This window comes from Homalodisca vitripennis, chromosome 5, assembly GCF_021130785.1.
Source record: "Homalodisca vitripennis isolate AUS2020 chromosome 5, UT_GWSS_2.1, whole genome shotgun sequence".
Lineage (NCBI taxonomy): Eukaryota > Metazoa > Arthropoda > Insecta > Hemiptera > Cicadellidae > Homalodisca > Homalodisca vitripennis.
The window spans coordinates 82888577-82913922 of record NC_060211.1 but is presented as its reverse complement, the minus strand read 5'-3'; the positions used below and the strand labels follow the sequence as shown (position 1 = coordinate 82913922).

Here is a 25346-nt window from a genome sequence, read left to right as displayed (position 1 = left end):
AAGCCCTGCCACAAATTTGAGACCACAGGAAATACCCAAGACAAAGAAGATATGGTGGTAAAAAAGAAAAATTATGATAAAAAACTTAGAGAAATAAGAAAAAATGCTAATGCTGACTTCATCAACTCGGCTGACAACAAAAGTAAAGCTCTTTGGAATGTCATAAAACAATGAAAGAAGAGGAAAACATCAACTACAGCCAAACATATGTCTCTCAGTGAATGGGAAACATGTGGACAACCCCACACAAACTGCAGACCACTTTAACACCTTCTTCACAGAAGTAGCAGAATTGACGCTGAAACAGAATAACTGCTCCCCAGGGGACGCAGATGATAATGAAAATTACGAAACTCCACTTAACTATGTTGATAAATCTCTATATCTAACCCCAACATACATCAATGAAGTACGGAACATCATAAATGCCCTAAAATCAAAATCTTCAAGTGGAGTGGATGAATATTCTTCTAAAATTGTGAAACACTGCTCTGAAGAGCTAATGCCGCCTTTAGTCAGCATAATTAATAAGTCCTTCAGCCTTGGTGATTCCCTACAGCCCTTAAGCTCTCTAAAGTATACCCCAAACATAAAAAAGGTTCAACACTGGAAGTCCAAAATTTACCGTCCCATCTCTCTAATCTCAACATTCTCAAAAATCATAGAAAAAATAGCTCTACACAGACTCATGGCTCACCTAAAACAAGAAAATCTGATAACCGAAAAGCAACATGGATTTTTGAAAGGAAAATCAACCAGCTCTGCCATCATCAGCATGTTGAACATGTTATTGACCAAATAGACAAAGAACAATACGTATCTGCACTCTTTCTTGACTACAGCAAGGCGTTTTGATTGCCTGGGCCACGACATCATCTCAAAGAAATTAACATCATTAGGAATCAGAGACACAGCTAACAAATAGTTTGTAAGTTACCTCACAGGCCGATCTCAAATAGTCGAGCTGCAAACTACCATTTATGGTGTAACTACTTCACATCATCCAATCCAATCCACTACCTGTTACCCCGCGGAGTACCGCAAGGATCTGTTTTGGCCCAGTTCTCTTTGTCTTATTTGTGAATGAACTTCCCAGCTTATATACGTGATCACAATACCACTTGTGTGATGTAATGCAGACGATACAACATTGTTGATTAAGAATGACTCTGCTGAAGGAGTGTAACGAAAGTGCCACAAGCTCTCTCAGTAAAGCCCTCAATTACTGCAGAAGGAATGATCTAGCCATGAATCCATCGAAGACAGTTCACATCAACTTCAGCAAGAGGAAGGACCATATCCCTAACCCACTTGATGTATCAAGAAAAGACCATATCAAATTCCTTGGCGTAACTATTGACCACAAAACTTACGTGGACTGAGCATGTAAACCAGGTTTGCAAAAAAATCAGCACTGGTATATATGTAGTACGCCAAATAAAATGTATCGGCAACTTGGAGGCAGCAAAAACAGCTTACTATGCTTTGGTGGAAACTCATGTGAGGTAATGGACTTGCTGTTTGGGGTGGATATATGATCCTCTGCAGGAAACCTGAACAGAGTACTACTCCTGCAGAAAAAAGCTATCCGAACCCTAGCGGAACTCGAACACCAACAAAGCTGCCGACAAGCATTTAAAACCTTGGGAATTATGACAATTACTGCACTCTACATACAAGAAGTAATTTTGCATGTTGACCAACTGCATGTACAAAACAGGAAAAACCCTTCATACACATAACACACGCCATGCAGGAAATTACACACTACCTCTACATCGGACATCACTTTTCGAGGAAAAACCATCCTACATTGGTAGGAAGCTGAGGAACCTCCTGCCACAAGCTGTGAAAAACCTCAAGGGAGCTGCCTTGAAAAGATGTCTTCACAACTTCCTGGTGGGCCACCCAATATACACCATCGAAGAATTCACAGAAGTAAACAAGGAAATTGGAGGCTCTGACATCTTGTATTGATTATTTATTAATATCAATTATGTAATTTGTTAACATTGTGACTCTATTACTGTTCTTGAAGAATATGTTAGTAAAGAAATATGACTATGACTATGACTAATTGTTAGGTGTCCAAGCATAGGCTGGTCCAAGAGCCTGTTAACAGCTTTACTAATGTTAAGGTTCTCTTGAAGGTAACTCATGAGCCAGCGAAACACACTCTTGAAATACTCTTGTCAGAAAATCTCAGGAATTTTAGGATTAGCCTGTCTTCTAACCTGATGACGTATGTTTTTTTTTGTCTTTTCAAGAAATTTTTACTGGCTTTTGATTCCAACTGACTATAATTCAGTAATCGTGGATCAGTGTAATTGATTAATTTCTAGCCTCATCATCTTTTTATCTATGTACTAGGTTCTCTGTGAGACATTTGGGACCCGGGTCTGTGTAGGCTTCTTCTATAATTTTTCCATATCAAAGCATGGTGGTACATCACTACCATCTGGAAGTGGGGTTAAACACATAAGATACAACAATTACCATTTTGATGATTAAACTATTTTCTCCTCTTCCCAATCACTTCAGTTCTTAAAATATGTTTCACTTTATTTCAGTATGGTTGAAGTTCCTATATGTCAGGCTTATATGGCCATATTCAGCAGTACAAATTTAATGTATCCGCCAAGATCATGAATGTTGTTAGTCTTGAACTGTAGTATGAGTGTTAAAATAAATGGCAAAATAGCACTTGAAAATTATTTGGTATATTAACTCTCTGATATGTTTTTTACTTGGTTTTGTTGTTAAAGTAACTTGATAATATGATAATAATATAGATGTATAACTCAGTACACTATATAATTACCAGTCCACAGGAAGTAACCTGCACCGCCCTTGCTAAAACCAAAACCCCTTAGACTGAAAGTGTAATAATAATAAATCAAAAGCAATCTGGAAAATATTAAACAGTGCAAGGAAGAGTACAGAATAAGGCAAAGATCAGCTTAAACTGAAGGTAAATAGAGAAGAAATCACTTGAAATTGCCAAAAATATAAATAAATTCTTCACCAATTTCTTTCAGTTTGTGACTGGCATAATGCTTGACTTCAGCAAGGCCTTTGATTGTTTGGGACACAACCTTATGGTACAGAAGCTTCAAAGCCTGGGTATCAATGGATCTTCTAATAAGCTATTTAGATGAACGTACTCAAGTTGTGGAGAGAAAACATCATAACAAAGGAACAATACCAAATATCAGATCAAAACCATTACCTATAAGCATAGGAGTCCCACAAGGATCAGTCTTAGACCCTGTTGATTTTATTTACTCTAATGACATGCCTCATCTTCTAAATATTTACTGCTCTACTTTAATGTATGCTGACGATACTACTCTTCTGCTCACTGAGAACTCTACAGAAGGACTAGCAATTGACTCATGTACAACACTAAATATGGCGTACCAGTACTGCCACACAAACGACCTAGTAGTCAATATGAACTGTAGAGACCAAACAACTAGCATTCGGTAGAAGGCAATATGAAATTGCAGCTCTTCCAGAAGTTGAAATATAACCCAAAGCAAAATTTCATTGTGTGACGACAATTGATGAAACTCTTTCATGGACTCAGCATGTTCACTACCTTTGCAAGAAATTAAATGCCAACCTCTTTTCTCGTCAAAAGAATTCACCACATCAGCGATTTAAAAACTGCAAAGACAACTTATTATACTCTTTTTGAGTCCCATCTGAGGTACAAAATTGGTATCTGGAGAGGCACTACAGTCACTAACCTACACAGACTTCTCCTGATCCAGAATAAGAACTCTTAAAGGCCTAGAACTTAAGGACAGCTGTCGTGAAAGCTTCAAAGATCTTCGCATCTTGACAGTTGTGGCTCTCTACATCCTGGAAATGATTATGTGTGTCGATAAGAATGAATTCCCTCAGGGAACAAATGTACACCAACCAGTACATCACTCGTACAACTACATCCTGCCAGCACACAATCTATCACTGTATGGGAGGAAGCCGTCATACATGGGACAAAGCTTTACAATCTGCTGCCAACCTGAAATAAAAATTAAGAATGGAAAGAACCTGAAGATGGCACTGAACAAAATAATGGCTGGTGACCAGGCTGTTCTTCACGCTAGAAGAATATCTAAAGACCATCTTATACATCAAGACTGCTCAGTTTAACTTATATTTTGTAAATTTGTAACTTTAACATTGTATTCTTAATGCCAATACATTTCTCTATAAAAATTGTAAATAAAAATATTTCGACTTTGACTACTCTAGCTTTTTAGTGCTACCAATCCAATTAGGTGTTAAGTCTTTTGTTGACAGTTGTTTCAGTCTAATAAGTGATAACATTATGAATCGTCCTTAGTTAAGTTGAATTGCCTTTTGTCAATGAGTGGTTTCCTCCAACATTTGATGATGTATTGAAATATCCCTAGTTATGTGGAGATGTTTTCTGTTGAGTTGTCAAATTTACAAGGTATTCTTCTTCTGCCATAAAGTGCTTTATTTCAAACTAAAATGTTGACTGAGTATTGATTACTACGAGTATACTAGTAGTGAATGAATTACTTCCAATGGTTTTATTTTCAAAGAAAGAACTGTGAAATTTACAACACAAAAAACCAATAGGTTCATAATAACAAGAATCATAATATGAAACATATTTTATTTGTTGCAGGATAGTAAAGAGATAATATTCCCTGCATTGGACAAGACAGATATCCAGTTGATGGGTTTCAGCAAGGGGTGTGTGGTACTGAACCAATTTATCTATGAGTTCCATTACTGTAAGACTTTAACTCCGGAGGATGACTCCATGTGCCAGCTTATTCCTCGGATAAGACACATGTTCTGGCTGGATGGTGGCCATGCTGGGGGCAAGAACACCTGGATTACATCTCGCAGCCTCTTAGAGACGTTGACCCGGCTAGGTAAGCTTTTTTAATACAGCAAATATCATTCATTTTTGTTTGCCATATTATCAGTGATTTAAAAAAATTTGTTTTTCCACATTATGCTTAAAAGTGTAATGGAAGAAGTGAAAATAGTGACTGAATGATATGGTATAGGACAATCATATTTCCAATTTTCCTCCCACCTGATGAAGAGGGTAAATTTCAATTCTCTAAACGTTGTTATACATTTTGTAACATATGATGGTGGCAAATGTCCGAAATCCCATTATTTGTTAACCCTTTCCGCTCGGATGGGCAGCAGTGCTGACCAAATATGGCTTCTTGTAGGCTCGTATTATTTTAGCGCGTACTGTCCACTCAGATCGATGGGCAGCGGTGCTGTCCACTATGGCGCCTGCGTGCACACAGCAGCCATGTCATTGTTGCGTCCCCACCAGCTCGGATTTATTTTTCGCCGCGTCATTGATACTGTGCCTTTTAAAAAGTTAAATGGATTTAAAGGTCCAAAGGTAAATAATAATGTAGTCGAAAAGTATTACAATGGAAATGTTATATTTCTATAAAACTAACATGAGTTACAATGAGTATTAATAATGTGACAGTAAATAATTATAACATGATAAAAAATATAATTTAGCTGTTTATTATTGTTCCGAATACAAATTTAACTGCAGGCTAGTTGTCATCTTGTTGTTAAAATATCTGAGATGAATGGTACTTTTCAAAACAAACACCAATGTGAAGACCGGGCTCATTTTCACAAGTTTTGCAATAAAACTTCACCCTTTTCCTGGTGCCGCCTTGTGCTCTGCTGCTACACACGACGCAATTCTTCACTTTTCTACCTTCAAGAGGATATGGTAGATGAAGTTTCCCATTTAGTCGGGAAATGTCTTGCAATTGGGATGGTCTTCCTTTTTTATTTTCGTTCCTTACATTGCCAACAAGCTCTAATACCAGTAATTAATAATAATACCAGTAAAACCAGGTATTAATACTGATATATTGACACTTTTATTTACAGTTATATTTACACTGATATCTACAAAACTTCATTTACACTAATATTTAATAAAATTGCACAATACTAAGAATAATAAACAATCCGTTCTAATAATGCGTGTAGGTTAACTCACTAGTGACAATGTGGTTAAAAGCGCGCTAAAACGAAAGCCTAGAATGCAATATTGACCAGATGATCAATTTCCAAGCTTTGTAATGAAACAGCTGATTGATCTTAATGCGTTGTATTATAAAAAAATACGTCAGAATAAAAAAAAAGAGTTTATAACTTGTGGTCAACGCTGCTGTCCATCAGAGCGCTAGTAGGATTATTCAACGGACAGCACAGCTGACCATCCAATCTCTGAGGACGGCGACTCTAAAAATATATGCGCGCGCTAGAGGAAATGGCGGTGGCCAACACTGCTGCCCATCCGATCTCTGTGGACATTCTAAACATTACCGCTCCGAGCGGAAAGGGTTAAAGGGATTTTGGTTACTGGACAAAATCCTATTGTATAATATGGTCAATAGTTAATAGATATTCTTGATTGCTCAAATAAGTTTGTTAGCTTTCAAACAATGAATGGTTTAATGATGAAGGGCTTTTGCATTTGTGCAACATTTGTATCTCAGTGTATTTCACAACATAAATAAAACACTTTTTATAAAATTGTCAAGCAATTTCAAGCAGCATTTATTCTTACTCATTTTTCGATAACTCTTAAAGTCTCAAAATGGTGAGCATTCATGGATTTAGTATAACTGAATCATTAAAGAAATATGTTTACAAACATAATTTTGGATGGATAGTAACTAAATGAAGTCTAATTTTTACAAACAACTCACATGCTTATGATATGTTTGTCTCGTAAGGTTTCAAGATAATGGACTTTCTAAATATATAAATAGTTTCTGAATATTTTGTCCAAATTAAACGCCTAAACCAGAGGTTCCCAATCTTTTACATTTGAGTGCCAAAATTAAAGGCAGGCCAAGTACTTTCACATGTATTTTACTGGTTAGGTACGTTTTCTAACTACCAGCAATTAAATTTTCTACACTAACTAAGCTAATAAATACAGTAGGGTCTTTTTAAAGAAAACTGGCAAACATTTCTATACAAAACATATTTATTTAGGTACTAAAATTAAGAGTCTTCAGAGTGTTGACAAATAGTCAAATTTTTCTATTGAGCCATCCCTTAAACCTAGGGTACAAAATACAGTTTATAACCTACCTGTAAAATGAAAGAGCAATCTTGTAGCATTCCTTGTAATACTCTTTCAAGATTTACATGCAATCAGTTTAAGTAGAAGTTTTGGAATTTCAATTTCAATTTTTAATATATATTGAAACAGCTTTTTGTTTTCTGCAGTCAATGCATCATCAGAGTTATAAAAACAAGATTTAATGCCCCCTTTTATTTCACAATGGTACCAACTACATTAAGTGATAGCAAAGACGCAGAAGTTCATTAGCAAACTTCTTGCAAGCTGCTTCTAAAAATTTTCAAATGGTGGGACAAATAGTTCACTAAGGATTTTTCATTTCAAGGAAGTTCTAAGGAAGTTTAATTCTCAAGAAATTAGAGGAGTGGTAAGATATACTGCAAAGCACACTTCTAAAACCAGCGATCTTCCGAAAGCTCAATATACATGCTTTATCTGGTAAATCATGAACATCTCAATAGCTTAATGTAGTTAAAAACATATTTCTAGCACTTTTTGTCTGCTTAGCCAATGTACTTTACAATAATATGGTACATCTTAATATTAACTCTGTAAGAAAAATTGTAAATGGGCATTGGTTCAGAGTACGAAGTCTAATATACTTTAATTCATTGTTTTAACAACTACCTGCATTACATCAGGCTTTTGCAACCTGAAGGATTTTACTGCACAATACTTGGTTATCAATATCATAATGGAACTTCATTGGTTTCCCGCCTCCAGCATTTTGAAGTGTATTCCAAACATATTTTAGAGCCACATATATTCTTAACTTCATATGAAAGTATATCCCCTTGAGTTTTTTTAGATCCAGTTGATGTTTAGAAATAGTTTTATTTAATTAAGAAAATACTTTTGCCATAGTACCGTTGTTTTCCGTAAAATAAATATGATTTATAAATCATTAATTACACCTTTCTTAAAATGAAGCACTTAAATCAAATTGAATACAACTATTGACTAATCAAAAGCAATTGAATATGAATAGCATTCAAATTTCCTGCAGGCATCTTCAAACTGGTGAATAATGCCAGTGCCTAAATCTCCTGTTTAGCCCGCAATTGTATTTGAGGACAACTCTTTAATGGCCATTTTAAATGCAAGATTTACTAATTGAGTGTCTTAAAAAAGCTTGTGAGCCAAGGTTGAGCTAAGGTCTTGTAATATATTTTGGGACTTGCTCAATCAGCAGCTTTATTTTTATGTATATTCTTCATAAAATTTCACATTGGCATTCCATATATTTGTTCAAAGATTGCACTTTTTCTACTCTATAAATTTGAGTTTATTTAATTTTACAATATTTTGTGTTTTGTCTACAGATTTTTTTGAGTACAAATATTGTACTCTTTTAACATGAATGTTTTGGTTATAAAAATAACACAAGGCAGTGATGTTTTAAATCACAAAGTAGTCAATACTCTATTAATCATTAAACACACGGCATTCACTACAAACATGCCTCTTTTTGAATAAAGCTGTAACTGAACTAAATCTTAAAAATTTAAGTAAACCACACACTGAAAACTGCACCATTTAATCGCAGTTAATAACAACACGGAAACCGGCACTGAGAGTGAGAAAGTTAAGCTAGTTTACACTATTGCGGTTTGTGTGGTGCATTTTAGCAATAGGATTACACTCTTGCCGAAATTTTTGGATGAGGGTCTTGTCAACACTGCGGGATAACCGAGTTTATTCACACCTTGTCTGGGTACCTCACCATTGGTCCTCTGATTAGTGTTGGAAATGGAGGCGAATTTAACGATTGCATTTTTGATAAATTTGTGTACTAGTATCTCAAAATCATCCACAAGACAAGAATCTGAATTCCTTGGAACAAAATAATATGGGAGCAAAAGTGATCATAACAGAATCACGTAAACAAAATATTTATTAAATTTCACAAGCAAAGTAAAATTCTACCTTCATACATTTTATTGTGAAATATTTGTCCAAATTTGTAATCAATGAATAAGTATTGATTAACTGCCTCACCATGGTAAGCTGTAAGAAATTCCAGTACAGTATCGTTTGACCAGTCCATGTAAAATGACTTTCCGGGGGAAAATGATTCGAAGCATCGACTGAAGGCGAGAGTGTACTGGGGTGAATCACTGAGTCACGGCAGCGAATCACCTTGCAGTCGATGCTCATTCAGGGTCCAAAGTCAAATGTCCAAATAACCACCAACAGACTGAATTATGGTGAGTCAAGATACAACGAGACTTACTTGTACTTGTACTAGATGGAAGGTGGAGGACTGTGTTGCAGACTGCCATCCTTCCCTTTTCAGGACTCATGCTGCTTGGCATGGTTTCTCCAAGAATGTTCCGGGACCAGGAATTCATTACGAATTCTAGTGCTCATAATAGACTTTAGTACGTAATCAGAGTACTACTTTATATTTTCTGTGACTGTTAGCCCACATTGCTGAGAACCAATTGCTAGTTAACCCTGGATCTGGCAGTTGAAATTCCTATGATGGCAGGCACTATTTTGCTAGTTGCACATGCCTTCATTCAAACCTATATAGAATATTTATTATTGAAGTAAAGTATACACTATTATATACTTTATTTTTTAGTACGTAACTAGGAACATTTTATATGCAGTTGGATTAATTTTTTTTATTTAAATTTAGGTTTTTGTTTTTCATTTTAAGTTAAAAAAATGAAAAGTAAAACAAAAATATCTAAAAGTAAAGCCTTATAAAAAATATAAATAATTGTTTAATTACTTTTAAAAATTTACACAATGTCTAAAAAAAAGGATTTTTATGCAAAACATCAAAAAATTCCGCTTTCTCCAAAATTTGTAAATTGTTTTTTGTAAATAGGTAAATGTTTTTTTTTTTTTTAATAAAATTAGATATTCACATTCTAACATTTTAAAATAATATTTTCTGTAAGTTTATTATATTTTGAGATCTTTTCTGTGTTGTAGGGCATAAAAAATGAAAATAAGAATATATCTTTTTTTTGTTATACTTTTATATCTATTAATATTTGTTACAAATCCTGAGAAGTGTTTTTTCAAGAAATAAAAGTTGTAAAAAAACACCCAATATACTGTCAGAAAATGTTTAAAATAAAATAAAGTATATAATATATTATAATAAAAACTCATTGTCTAATAATAAATAAAAATAATGAAATAAGTAGTATTTGTAATCTAGGCTTAGGCCTAGATATAAAGATTTTTATATCACAATTTAGCCTACAGACCTGTGACTGACACTAAATTATTGTGTACAATAAATGAATCACAAATAAACCATTGATCACGATATAGTTTATATATGTACAAGCATGAAATTCATAAATAACAGTTTAGAATACACAGTGAGTAATGCCGATGCATCAATATGGCAGTTATAGTACTCTTGAAATTATAAAGTTTGATCACAAAATAAACACTCATAATTTACTTATTCCTTGAAGTTATCTATACCACTTGACGGCAAATTTCACAAGGAAAAGTTTTATGTCGTTTGATATTAAAACAACTTTAATAATATTATGATAAACAAAAATACTAGCGACCAGTGAAACTAGTCATGTAACATTACAGAAATGTCACAAACAATGGTTGCGTCGAAGGTACAAACAGATGTTGAAGCAGATGATCTTGTTGAGAAAGAAATTTTGAACACAGTGATGTGTAGCCAAACTCGTAAACGAAGTTTCCCACCTCAAAAGTATAAGGAAAAAGTCCTGTTTTTTTTCGCGCTCTTTCAAAGTGCGTGACCAGTCACGGCAAACCAGCATTTATATTGTAACTGTATAATTTTGGTGTATACTTATTACTACAAACGGACCTGACTTTTGACCCTGCCTCCCCCCTCTTAATGCCACTTCAACAGCACCGATGCCTCTATGGTTTTTTTCCTATTTTATACATTTATTTTTTATTTCATAACATTTCGGCAAGAAATCTGCTAGTAATAGGTTAGGTTGTTCTGCGTGTTGACCTTTTGATCTTTAAAATACACCATTCCTTAATTGTTTTTCATCTCAGTAAATCTTTCCTTTAAACTATTGGTAGTATGTACGCTAATAAATTTCAATACCGTAATATGTAAATACGGTTTTTTGGCACGCGCGCGTGTGTGTGTGTGTGTGATGATGTTATATGATAATTAATCACCCGATTCAATTCGTCCACACAACCTCCAGGGAAGCAACTCGAGCCTACGCACAGGCTTTCTGTCCATGTAGGCTCATTTCCTAGGCCACTTTAATTTGATGAGTGTAATATTTTCATGTTTAATGTTTTTTAAGTACACATTTAACTATTATAGTAACAAGATAATATAGATTTGATAGTAAATGTGCTCGCATGTAAATATTTTTGGGAAATAAATTATGATTTGATTTGATTTAGTATTCAATAAACTATATATCAAATTAATCAGTGAAACATCAAGATATAGCCCTTGGGTTTGTTGTTTAACATTTTAATATAGTAAAATTTGTCTCTGCTGTATTCTTTTGAGGATTAAAAAAATATAAATAGTAATTAATGATATTAAAAAAAATATTCAGTTTAACTGTTATGACAAACAAGATGCAAGTTATATAATAGTATAGCATGCTAATTTTACCATTGTTAAACATTTATTTATCAAATCAATATTATTAGGTTTATTGACATGACACTCGCTAATAAATAGCTTAAAATTATATATGTATTATTTTATCATTTTTAACTGACAAAAATCTTAATATAGAAGAATCTAAACTTAATGTGTTCACTACCATGTCTTATCTGTGTGTCAATATATTGATATTTAGATCTTCACCATTTGCACTGTACTTAAGGGGAGCGGGTCGTTCCTATCCCGCGCATGTTAAATTTACAACCTTTAGGTACATGTATTGTCAAAACTAAGTAAGTTACAACCTTCAAATTTTTTGTAGGCAAAGAGTACTCCTTTATAAACATCTCTTGCAACTTTAGTAAAAAAATCTTTAAAAAAAATTTTTTTTAGGAATTTTTAAATATTGTGTGTAAAAAAATTACTTTTTTATACCAACAAATTTTTTTTTCTCATTTGTTTTTTTTAGATAGAATGATAAAAGATGCAACACCATTTGGAATTGCACTGTTCTATACGCATACCAAAATTTCAATTCTCTAGCATTTATAGTTTTTGAGATACATGTACCTTTATATGAAAAAAACAAGTTTCCGGTAAAGGCAAAAATGACTGCTAAACTAACCTTTTGCTGCTAAAACATCCCAGCTCCGTACTCAGGGTCATCTGGGTCTTCATTTTCCTCTTCTAATGCAAGTTTTCTTTTCCTCCTAGCAACTCTAGCCTCCTTGGTCATGTCTAAAGCAGATTTTTCTGCCTTTTTCAATCATATTGTATCAAAATTTCGCAATGCGGCAACAGACTTCTCGCTCAGTTTGATTCCTAGCTTGTTATACACATCCCAATTTGCTGGTGAATCCATTATTAAAAGTTAAAACTGCATCATATATGCCAAGTTTTAAAGTGTTTAGCCTTACAATAATCATTTTAGGCACCTTAGACCAGACGGCATTGTTGAAACTTTCGTTCTGGTTTTGAGTCTTTTGGTCAAGGCATTTTTTTAGAAGATCCGGATTGGCTAAATCTCTATAAATTTGTTTGATCTGTACATCACTTCATATGGCAAATTGTGTGACTTATGGCTGAAAGTCTGGTGTAGGGCTTCGGCTTTATTATAACCGCACCACGACTCCGGCCCCTTTGGACATAGGCCATGTTGCGGAGTGTCATCATTCGATATTTTGTGGAAATAAGTTGCCCACACATTTTTTAAACCATTTGTTGAAGATCTGATCCACCTCTTTTTATAGCTAGGCCATAATATTCTTGCAGCTTGTCTATGTCATTATTTTGTTAGCCTATTCTTGCACCCTATTGCTCTATTATCTTTTAGTTTTGTTTTTCCCAACCGTTTCTTCAATTCCCTTAGTCTGCTCCCCATTCTCTTCTTGACATGATTGACGCATTCCAGTTTTCTTACTTCTACTTCATCTCCATATGGCTTATCGTCAACCACCTTTTAAAACCATTACTGTCACCAATCTCCTAAGTATCGTACATACCGTACATTTCGATCTCTGGACTTTCGGAGAACATCTAGGGCACCCGCAACTTCCATGCCGCCCACTTGACCCTTCGTAGTTTTTGGAACATATATGATCAGGTACTATTTTTTTTTATTTTCATGTACAGTGCAGATTTGACAGTATTTGGACATTATGGAAACATCCCAACACCTTGCCAGTATCTAATGATGTTACGCTGACAACCCCATTCAGTGACTTGTGTCCCCTCCTTTGCCCAAGACCCATCTAAACAAACCGTCAAATCTCTTTTTGACGTTTCTTCACACTCATTTACAGACACAGCTTCCTCAATTGCCTGCTTCATACTTTCACTAGCACAATTTTCAACAGCCTGATATATTATGTTACTACAAGGTCCTATTTTTTGAGGTGGTAAAGGTAAGTCTAATAATGAACACAGAATGTTACCTGCACTGATTACCTTTTCCGATCGTTCTCATGCCGTAAATAAATTTCAAGTTTACCTCATATTTTCCATTCTCATTTTTTTTTAGAGTTGTAAAAATTAGTTGATTCCAAACAAAAACACAACATTTCAGTTCAATATTCACAGCCAATCCAAATCTTTTCTTATCCGTAGTACAAAGTTCTATGCAGTCTTCGCTATCGCAGAATTTACATTTTACAAATTTTTTTAATTGCTCACACTAAATAAACTAAGATCCAAAAATAACACTACCCATTCCAGTTCCTTCATAATTGTCATATTTATCAAAGGACAGTTTTTTAGAAGCAGAGCTAATGTTTTGCATTAGTAGTAGGCCTAGGGCTAGGGCTAGCAGAATCTGTTTGGGTAGGCCTAGATTTAGAGTCCAACTTACGGTACTTGTTTCCTCTAAACTCACGTTTAGATTTAGTTTTGTAACTAACCTTTGCTCTTGGCATGGTTATAAGAAGTTGTAAAACACTTCAAGAAACAATACACACTCCTAATCTACCACTAACTATGAATAAAGTGCAACACTTTTAGTAAGACACAATTATCCGACACAAACAAATATAACATAACCTCCTAAGCATATCAAAACAAATAAAGCAATTATTCTTTCTGTCATCTGTATTCCCAGTTGTCAGTACCAGGTTGACCAACAGAGCAAAGCCATAACATACTTATAACTAACACACTGATATATATGATTGTGTCAGCCAACATCTTACGAACTGCTGCCAAAAAACTAGTGAACATCTTTTGTTTGTGAATTTTTTTTGGTAATTTATAAATTTATTTAAGCATTAATACTTACATATTTTTTAAAATACACACTTTAAACTATTAAAAAATGCAATAAAAAATTTTTTCTAATTTTTTTTTTTAATTTTCATCGACCTGCTCCCCTTAATGCTAATTTTGTATCATTACAAATGCTTAAATACAGATTTCTGTTACAGGAATAGAAATACACATTCATGTCACTCCCTACCAAATCAACGATGATCGCCGACCGTGGATAAGAAAAGAAGAAAAATTATTTAGTGACTTGCTCAGAAGGTTGGGAGCTTCAGTGAAAAGATTTGTACATTTCGAAACAGAAATTCCTTCATTAGAAACCCATTTCGGAGTGATTACAGCGTATAAACTAGCCGAACGAAGACATTCTCTTATGGCTGTAAAGGACATGTAATATCCTGTATTAAATTTATAATAATTGTCACCTTCAGCTAAGTATTTAATGCCTTTTTTAAAAGCACTGAATAGTATTAAGGTACAGATTCCTATGATAGGTCAGTGTATATAATGTACGAGAACAAACTATATTGTAAGAAATAGAAAAAAATCCTAAACACATTCATTTTTACATAATTAATCATTACTGCTATAGCTCTGATTTTATTTTTTTCAATACAACACTTGACGACATTAAAATAAGTAATTATTTTAGTTAATACATTAAAGTAACAAGTTAATAATTATTGTTATATCACCTTGAGTGATTGTTTGCATGTGTAATTTCTCAAACTGTTTGGAGATGCTTAATATATTTGGAACTAAAGAGATAACAATTCAAAATATTTATCATTTTCATATTTTACCAAAGCGTCACCTTACTTCATCAATAGGAAAAATGATTACAATACCACTGCCTTTTCTTTCATAGACTAATTTTACTCTGAAACAATGCAGTATGTTGTTGTGCATGTCCTCATCTGGAATTGTTTCAAGGCAGTAGCTCTGCTAAGATTTTTGTTCACTAACTTAAAATTCGTGTGTGTGTTCGGATATAGCTTAGCAGTGGTAACAGTTTTGTGTCTGTTGTTATAGTGCAAACACAATGTTAACTTATTTTTGTGTATTTCTCTTTTAAATCGTAATTTATTAAATATTGTTCATATAAATATTGTAATGCCATTATTTGTATTTAGGTTTTGTTATTAGTAAAGATAATCATACAATGTATTTTGCTCTAATTTATTTTAACTATCCATGATGTTGTCATGCATCAAATAAATATTTTTTGAGTTACAATCTTCTTGTATAAAAGTGAAAAGACCGACTCATTCATTTTTAACTTTCCTTCTTGTGAGCCTCAATATTTACCTACAGATAATTTAGAACTTTAAGAAAATTTAGACAATTTTATTTTGATATTTTTATATATTAAGTTAGGTGTTAATTCAAACCAAGACGTCTCACTGAGAATGATCCTAGATCAGTAACAGAATTTGCTAGTAATGTTCAATATAACTAACAAACTCAACCAGAGCTATTTCTGTATTAAGATTGTTTTCTAAAGCCATGCAAAATTTACTTCATTGATTACTAGTTAATCTAAAATAAAAATCTTAATAGAGATTTTAAAGTTGTCACTGAGCACAGGAATTGGTCTAAAATTATTTATGTTTTGGATTGAGTCTTTCTTACGATTCTTAGATGATGCCGATCAGAAGACAAAATGTTTGCTGCTCACAGCTACTGCAAGCGTACCTTTAATTGGTTGTGCTTTATGACGACGGATTCCGTTGAAACTAGTACTATTGGAATTGCAATATAATTCACCAAATAGTACATTGTTTATAACAATACTAATTTTTTTGTAATTTGATTTTGAAAATTTTCAACAGACGCCATTTTTTGTAATATTAAAGAAAATAACACAATTATTTTTTTTTTAGTTTCTTCCTACCTATTCAAACCTATTGCCAAATTCGGATTCTTTAGCTTTACTAGTTTTAGAGATAATAATTTGTTAATAAAAAAATACAAAATGGTGGCTAGCGGCTAAACAAAGTGGAGATTGGAAAAAAAATTATTCTTCATTTTTAGCTTAGAATCATACACAGAATTTGAAAATACATAGTCAGCCCAACATTGGGCTGCAAGTATTGCTATGAATGCTCCCCTAGTCTCATTGTAAAGAGACAGAATCCTTACGGTTTCCAGCCTCAACATTTGTTATATTTTATGTTATACAATATAAAAACTAATCAATATTCCAAGTCTCAAAATTTATCAAAACTGCCTCTTGTTATTAGAAGTACAAGTTTTGTTGATATATTCAAGACTGAACTTAACAAATTCTGGACAACTGAAATTACTCAGTAACAGAATTCTGCCATGTCATCTCATACTCAACTTACGTATGTGACTCTTCCCTTGAAGGCTCATTTACTTGTCCGATGTTCTTGTGTGCCTTCTGAACAAAAGTACATGTACATGTGCTATATATTATTTATATATATATTTCTCATAGTTCAATACTCATGTAATATTACCTTTTATTTACCATAAAGATAGAACTCAATTTTTATTTTGCACTACTAATCATTCATAGTAGCATTCCGTATCCTATTTCTCTTTATATAATTTATTACACTCATAATAAATGCTTATTCAAAAAGTTTGAATAATTATGATACTTATATTTGTAGCTTTACTGCATGTGAAGCACAACTCGTGCTCTGATGCAAAAAATTTATTTTGAGATGTAGTCTCACATCACATTTACACTTAAGAGATAAAATTGTTCCAAGGTGGAGGCAGTCCAAAATTATTACTTTCAAAACAAAGTATTATTATTCTACATTAATTGGCAATAGTTCAGTACTGATAACTGAAAAATTTAGAAAAGAAGCAGGAGTTATGTCTCATCCGGTATAATGACAGTGTAGTAATGAAGTTTTGATATGAAGAAATTTGCAAGCCACTGGTGCATCACTGACAACACAGAGTTTGATCCCTAAGGAATTTAATTCTCCAAGTAACCACAAACAGACAACATAACAGCTTAATTGCTTATGTATTTCAACTTTTTAAATATATAATCCTGCCAAAAACATGTAAACACTGACCTCTCTTCTTCTTATTTTATCTAGTTTGTAATAAATATATTTATAATTTTAATTCAAATACACTAGGAATGAGATTAACCCTCCGAGCGTCGGCCGACTTGTTTTAAGTCGACGGCACCTTTCGCTAAACGTCGCCGTCTTATTTTAAGACGGCGGGCACTTGCCGATCAAATTAATTCGACCCGCGCTATTATTCGCGTAATATTGTTATAAATTACATATATTGAAAGCCTGTGAATTGTTCTTTACATTTAGTGGTCTTTGCATACCTCTTGGTCTGTACCAGATGCTAGTGTAAGTAGTTTATACCAGCTGTTATTTCGGGCGGGACGCTGCTCGCGCGATTGTTCAGTGTGTTGTTGTAAATATATTATGATATAACATTATGAATATATTCACAGAACCCTATAACCCTGTATATTTATGTGTTTATGACTAAATTTGTTATAATTTGCCTATTATGGAATTGTTGTAGAGGTAATATAACAATAACATGTGGATACTTTTATATTTAAAAAAATATTTTCTAAAATATTTTTTCCCCTTTCTCAGGCTGTTGCAAAAAGAAAGTTTTTTTAAAGATTTTAATTCTTATATAAGCATATTCTGTGATTCTTTCCAAGAAAGATGATGTATAATACACTATATTTAAACCATTCTTAAGATATTTTATGAATTGTGCAAAAAAGACTACAAAAGTTACAAAAACAGGTGGACGTTTAGGGAAATATGATGGACGCTCGGAGGGTTAACCAAAGTTTTGGTTCCTATTTTGATAATAAAAATTTTGGTTAAGACAAGCAGTCATTAAAAGCTTGCTTTAGATTGGTATTGATGTCTAAAAAAACTGGGCAGTGGCACCACATGTGCCTCTTCAGCGAGTATCGGCATTCATGAAATATTAACTTAGAATGTAATCAAATCCCAACAGAAAGCATGCTAATATAGTATATATACTGCAGTAACTCTAACTTTATTATGTTGAAAAGTTAGAAAATAATACACAATCATTTGTTAAAACGTATCAATATTCCTGGGTGTATCGTCACAGGTCAGGTGACAAATTAAATCAAATTAATCTTTATTTTGAAATATACAATAATTACAATTACATGATTATTATTATGAAAATACTGTCACATGGGCCGAGGCCTGTGCGTGACGGCGAGCTCTTATTTACAACAATTTTAATAGAACAGACTTTTTTATAAATCCATACAATAAGCAAAATTCAGCTCACACAATCAGTCCCACAAAATAAAATAAAATAAAAGTTACGAAAACAAAAATATCTAGGAAAGCGGTTGAACATGTTGTATTTGCTGAAACGACGGCACAGCAACTGAAAGTAGTTATAGTAAATGTAGTTAATAACGGTAAGTGGGAGTGAGGAGAGACTCAGCGTTATCAGAGCTGACCATCCGCAGCCAGGTAGTAATCAGTCGTTTGAACAGACCAGTTGGTTCGGCCCGCAGGTCCCTTATCACTGGAGGCATGCGCCTGTACAATGTACTCGCCACGTAGTATGCGTTCGTCAGGTTCACAGTCATCTCGATGACAGGAGCCTGCACACCACCCCCCACAGCGGCCCTGGTAGAGTAGCTGTGAGTAGTTCGACCGAGTACCGCCTCCCTGTGCCTATAGGTGTAGACCATCACATTCCTAATATATAACTGACGGATCGTGAGAATATCTGATTCTATGAATAACTGAACAACACTATCTGGTTTCTATTGCAGTCACTTATGACTTTCATTCACTGCCGAAACGCTCACAGAGAGCATGATTTTCATGCTGTCATAATTTATAAAACAATTCATCAAAAGTTTTAGTAAAGTAACTTTCTGTTTTAAAATGGGTTTATACCAACAATGTGACTGGATTATGAAAAATGTAATTCTTATAATGTACTTCAGACAACCCTAAACTTAAGATAATCACATTCTTAGTGTACAATGAACACCTTCAATCGAATTAGAGATGTGTCCATTGAACTGGAACGGTTCCGAAAACGAAACAGTTCACATCTTTGGAACTCCATGATTTATCGGAAGGTTACTAAAAGTGCCAAGAATTTCCGGCACTTTAACTCCTTCACGGTTTTGACGTAATATTGTGTTTATAGCAATTACTTAAGAGTGCTAATCTCTTAGAATTACACATTGTTATATTGTTCAAAACAAAATGGCTGACTGACTACAGTCTAGTGAAAGTGTCTCCCAAGAAAGTAGTGTTTTAAAGTGGTAATACCCCAACAAATTATTATTACTTGCACATAAATCTTACCTTGGAACACTTGTAAGTAATCAACATTATATTATTATCAAGAAACAACTAAAAAAAACAAAATTACACAAGTAACTGACACTGCCAATCTTGTAGTCAGTAATTCACTTTCAAGAACAAAATAACTTTTTCTTATAGCAACTTCATTGTAATAAACTACATTTAATTTTATCCTTAACAAGATCATTTCAAGGAAAAATTAGAGTAAAGCTCATATTTTTAATCTATAAAAAACCATCACTACTAATTAACAAAACATGTATGGGAAGTGACATCACAGGTCACAGCCAACTCACTGCTGTTAAACACGTAAATCTCCAACACTACACCAATACACCAACAGGTGGCAGACGGACAGATGGAGTAAGTGTGTCAAGCGGCTGAGTGTACTGACCTCACCTGCTGACAGTGCGGCTGCTGATAACTGACCTCAGACATCTGCTTGCTACTCACTGCTGACTCCTAATGAGACCTATAATCCTGCAATTGTCATACTAAACCTCTTTATATAAACATAAAATCTTTCTTGCTGCTTACCATTCAAACTACAGTGAGATACTGATTCAAAATGTCCACAAAATATCCATGTGGTAACTGTGGCATTGGAGTCAGATTTTCTGGAATACAATGTACAGGTTTATGCAATAACTGGTACCATGCAGGCTGTCAAAATATTTTAGATAAGGTCCTCAAAAAATTAACTCGCCAGGAAATTGGAAAATGGAAATGCACAAACTGCAGTGCTGACAAACAGCCACAGCTATTAAACCAAGTACTCACTGACTCACTCTCTCTAAATAGCTCTGATACCATTCAGGAACTAGAAAACAGTCTCATTGCAAATATTTTTTTAGAAAACTCGAACAGTCGGGAGGATAAATTAGAAATGGCAGCAAAAATTGGATCAGCATTAGTAGAAAGAAAATTAACTCTTAAAAAAGACTAAACACTCAAGCTAAAGACCAAACTGAGCATTATGGAGGAAAAACTTGAAGAAATGGGAAATGAAGAAAAGAAACATCTACATAAAATTGAAAATCTCCTACAACTGAATGCAGATGTTGAAGCTCAGCTCACTATAAAGAGAAGAAACTTTGCCAAGAAGCGCAATTTATCTATGAGGAACATGATTTACAACTTAGTCAACTCATTGATAGCTATGTAAAACGAATAGCAGAGCTTGAAAAAACTGTTTTAACTGTGCAAAAGAAAATTGAAAATCATGAAACCAAGACTTTTCATGATTCCGAGACACAAACTTCCACTCCAGCCGAAATAATCAAAGATAGTCCTCCCTCATCCCTCCTATTTGAAATGTCCGGTATCAAAACAAAACTTGATCGGATGGAGATAGCTATTAATACCCTAGCTATAAATACTTTAACTTCAGGAGACAGACAAACCTGTAATGAAAAACTGAATAACACCTTGACAGAGGTAGACCTGACTTCAAGAACCAATCAAACCTGCCAACAAAAACTGGAGAACTCTTTAACAGATATAAGAACACACTCGACTTCAGGAACCAGCCAAACCTGTAATGAAAAACTGTACGCCTTGACAGAATGTAGCCCACACCACCAGACTTCAGGAACCAGCCAAACCTGTAATGAAAAACTGTACGCCTTGACTGAATGTAGCCCATACCTGACTTCAGGAACCAGCCAAACCTGTAATGAAAAACTGTACGCCTTGACAGAATGTAGCCCACACCACCAGACTTCAGGAACCAGCCAAACCTGTAATGAAAAACTGTACGCCTTGACTGAATGTAGCCCATACCTGACTTCAGGAACCAGCCAAACCTGGAAACAAAAACTGCAGAGACGAAGAAGGACATGGAAGCCCAAATCTACCCAAGTAGGAGAAGTCGCTGCTCTCCAAACAACTGAAGGCTAGAAGGGATATATGTTCAGTGTATCTCTTCAAATGACAAAAGCTGCCAGTAAATCAAATGCCTTGCGACTCCAAATACCTTCCAGCTTGGACGTAAAAATGAAACTAAGCAACTCACCACCACTGAGCTCAAAGTTGAGGAAAAATGATGAATATTATGAGGAGTTCTTCCAAGAAAACAATGCATTCTACTTGGAGCATATGAAGAAACACTATGGCTATACTGAAGCTACTGATGAAGCTACCTATCACAGACCAACCATATGTCTCAGTTCACTTCAACTGAAAATCAGTCACAGGTGCTCCCATTCCCTGCAGATGCTCTACAAGACCAAAACACAACCCATTTTTTAGACCAAAGACAAGTAAAAGAAAGCAAATTAAAAAATTAAAAAAAAGTTAAAATAAAATTTCTTTTCATAAAAACTACAATATGACAGTACTTCACCAGAACATTGAAGGTCTTCATAACAAAATCGATAGACTAGCTCATCACCTTGAGATTCTTACACCTAGTGTTGTCATATTTAGCGAACATGGTCTAAAAGAAGAAGATATTGGAAAAATAAGACTACCAAACTACACTCTATTATCAGCTTTCTGTAGGAAAACCCATGCTAAAGGAGGTGTAGCAATTTACATCAAAAGTACCCTAGAAGTCGTGACAGAGCACATAGACAACACATCTTTCTGTGAAGAGCTAATTTGCGAGACTGAACTATGTCGTGTAACTATCAACAATCTACATTTATACATCTTAGGCACATATAGGTCCCCAAGTGGACAACTTGAACCTTTTTAAAATATTATGTCACGACTTTTAGAGGACACCAAAGCCTACAGTAAGTTACTCATAATAATGGGCGATGTAAATGTAGATATGCTTAAGGAAACCTCAAAAAACAATCTAATCAATGAAATGCTATTAAGTTTCAATACCACAAGACTGCCCCTTCAAGCTACAAGGATTACCAGCACCACACAGTCCTCTATTGACTAGGTATGTACAAACAGTTTGGAACTTGTTGTACAAGTGGACATACTACAAACTGGACTCAGTGATCACAGAGCCCAGCTGTGTACCCTTAACATCCCTACAAAAAAAAAAAACTACAGTTTCTGTTACAAGACGCAGTCTCAACGATGACAATATGGTGATGCTAAAATCTCTCTTACAAACACAAAATTGGGACAATGTAAAAAATGTAAACCACCTACAAGATGCATATGACGCTTTTTCTACAACCCTGAATGTTATATTGGATATTGCATGCCCCAAAAAGAAAACTAGACCTTGAAAACAAGCCAAGGCAAAATACTTCTTAAATGATGAAGCACAAAGCTTAAAAAGGGACTTTCTGGAGGCTCAGTGCAGATTTGAACTGACTGGCTCTACAACAGACAAAACCCAAATGACAACCAGGAAAAGAGCATACAATTTGAAACTAAGAGATGTAAAGAGACAGCACATAGTGACATACATCAATCAAGCTCATGACAAGTCCAAAGCAACATGGAAGGTCATAAATGATGAAAAGACAGGAAAGAATGACAACAAACCAAAGTTAGAACTACTTGCTGATGGAAAAAAAACTTATAGACCCTCAGGAAATTGCAGATTTCCTGAACGAATACTTTACAAACATTGCAGACAATACTTTAAGAAAACAACGAAATGACTTTACAACACCAGGATTACCTACATTAACACCCATCACGAACAGCAAACTTGAGGAACTACATCCCACATCAGTAGAAGAGGTGCAAAATGTAATAAAATCTCTGAAATCAACGCACTCAGCTGGTCTGGATGAAATATCTTCAGGGATCTTGAAATCCTGTTGTGAGGAGTTGTCTGAACCCCTCTCATACCTAATTAACAGATCTTTTTGTCAAAGAATTTTCCCCCAACAGCTTAAAACATCCAAAGTTTATCCAAAACATAAGGGGGGAAACAAATTGGAAGTAAACAATTACAGACCAATACCAGTCATCTCAACAGTATCCAAACTGTTTGAGAAGATAGCCCTCAAAAGATTATTGGATTATTGCTATGAAAATGAGTTGATGACACCAAACCAACATGGCTTCAGGAAACACAAATCCACAACAACAGCCTTAATAAGTCTACTTGAGGAAACTATTGACCATATAAAAGCTGGCAGAATAGCAGCAGGTATTATGCTGGACTTTAGCAAGGCCTTCGATTGCCTTGGCCGTGACCTTATCCTCACCAAGTTACAATCCCTTGGTATAGTGGGAAAAGCAGCAGAATGGGTTCAGAACTATCTTGCCAATCGACATCAGATTGTGGAGCTTTTAAGTCAAGAAAAGGGTATCACCAAAAAAGTTCTATCAACACCTCTACCAATAACAAGAGGGGTACCCCAAGGTTCTGTTCTGGGGCCAGCTCTCTTTATCCTGACAACAAATGACCTACCAGCATATCTAAGCGACAGTTGTACTCCCATAATGTATGCTGATGATACTACCCTTGTGCTGGGTAAGGAGAGTACAGAATTACTTCAGATAAGTGCATTTATTGCCACAAATCTAGCCACTCAATACTGCAATGAAAATGACTTAGTTATAAACACACAGAAAACTAAGCAAATTATGTTTGGCAGAAGAGGAAGGGAGGACCCAGCATTACCTAAGGTGGAAGTGGAAGAGAGTGCATGCTTCCTGGGAATTACCATTGACAGTTCCTTTACCTGGACAGCCCACATTGACAATGTATGCAAAAAATTGAATACTGGTATATTTTTAATACGAAGAATGACGCAAATTGGCACTCCAGAAATAGCAAAAATAATTTACCACGCTTTCTGTGAAACCCACATAAAGTATGGTATAGCTGCATGGGGTGGAACTACCAAGACCAACATGAACAGGATTTTAATATTGCAAAAGAGGGCTGTAAGAACTATACTAGGCCTACAACCTATGGAGAGCTGCCGAGAACATTTTAAGAACCTCAAAATCTTGACTGTATATGCAATGTACATTTGTGAGGTGGCTCACTATGCATCAATCAAAAAACCAGCCCAAGGAACCGACCTTCACAACTATAATACAAGACATGCAAACCGCTTCAATCTCCCAGCTCATCGAACTTCTCTTTTTGCAAAGCAACCAATATATGCCGGTATAAAGATCCTCAACCATCTACCACAAGACTTCAGACAGGGAACTGGTGCAACACTAAACAACAGACTGAAGAATTTCTTGTTGGACAATCCAATCTACTCAATGGACGAATTTGATCAAACAACCTGGACTTAAGTTACATATTATATTGTATTACAATTTTATGAAAATACTCATGTTTGTATACAGTATTGTTTTGACACCATTGCATTTCTTAAAGAAATTGTAATAAAGAATATTCTGACTTCTGTTCCAGTTTTCTGATCCAATATTGTGCAAGAAGCATTTCTATGCCAACTACGCATCACACAAGTAGTTCTGGGGTTTTCTACTAGATGTATGCACTTCCTTGGTTTTTTGTCATGAGTGTTTGCACCTTGATGAATTTGCTGTAGTTGCTCAGCACAGACAGCTACCGTGTTTTTCTTGTCATCTATCCTGGTATTATTTCCCAATATTGTTG

At 34.6% G+C, this 25346-nt stretch overlaps 1 protein-coding gene across 1 annotated transcript in view; it reads left to right on the top strand.

Moving 5' to 3' along the window:
- Positions 1-15750, top strand: part of LOC124362450 (mitochondrial protein C2orf69 homolog) — a 47988-nt gene extending 32238 nt beyond the window's left edge. The window contains 2 exon segments of the mRNA XM_046816967.1: positions 4667-4919; positions 14654-15750. Coding sequence (XP_046672923.1) covers positions 4667-4919; positions 14654-14886 — 486 coding nt within the window. The 3' untranslated portion in view covers positions 14887-15750.
- The last annotated feature ends 9596 nt before the right edge of the window (positions 15751-25346 follow it).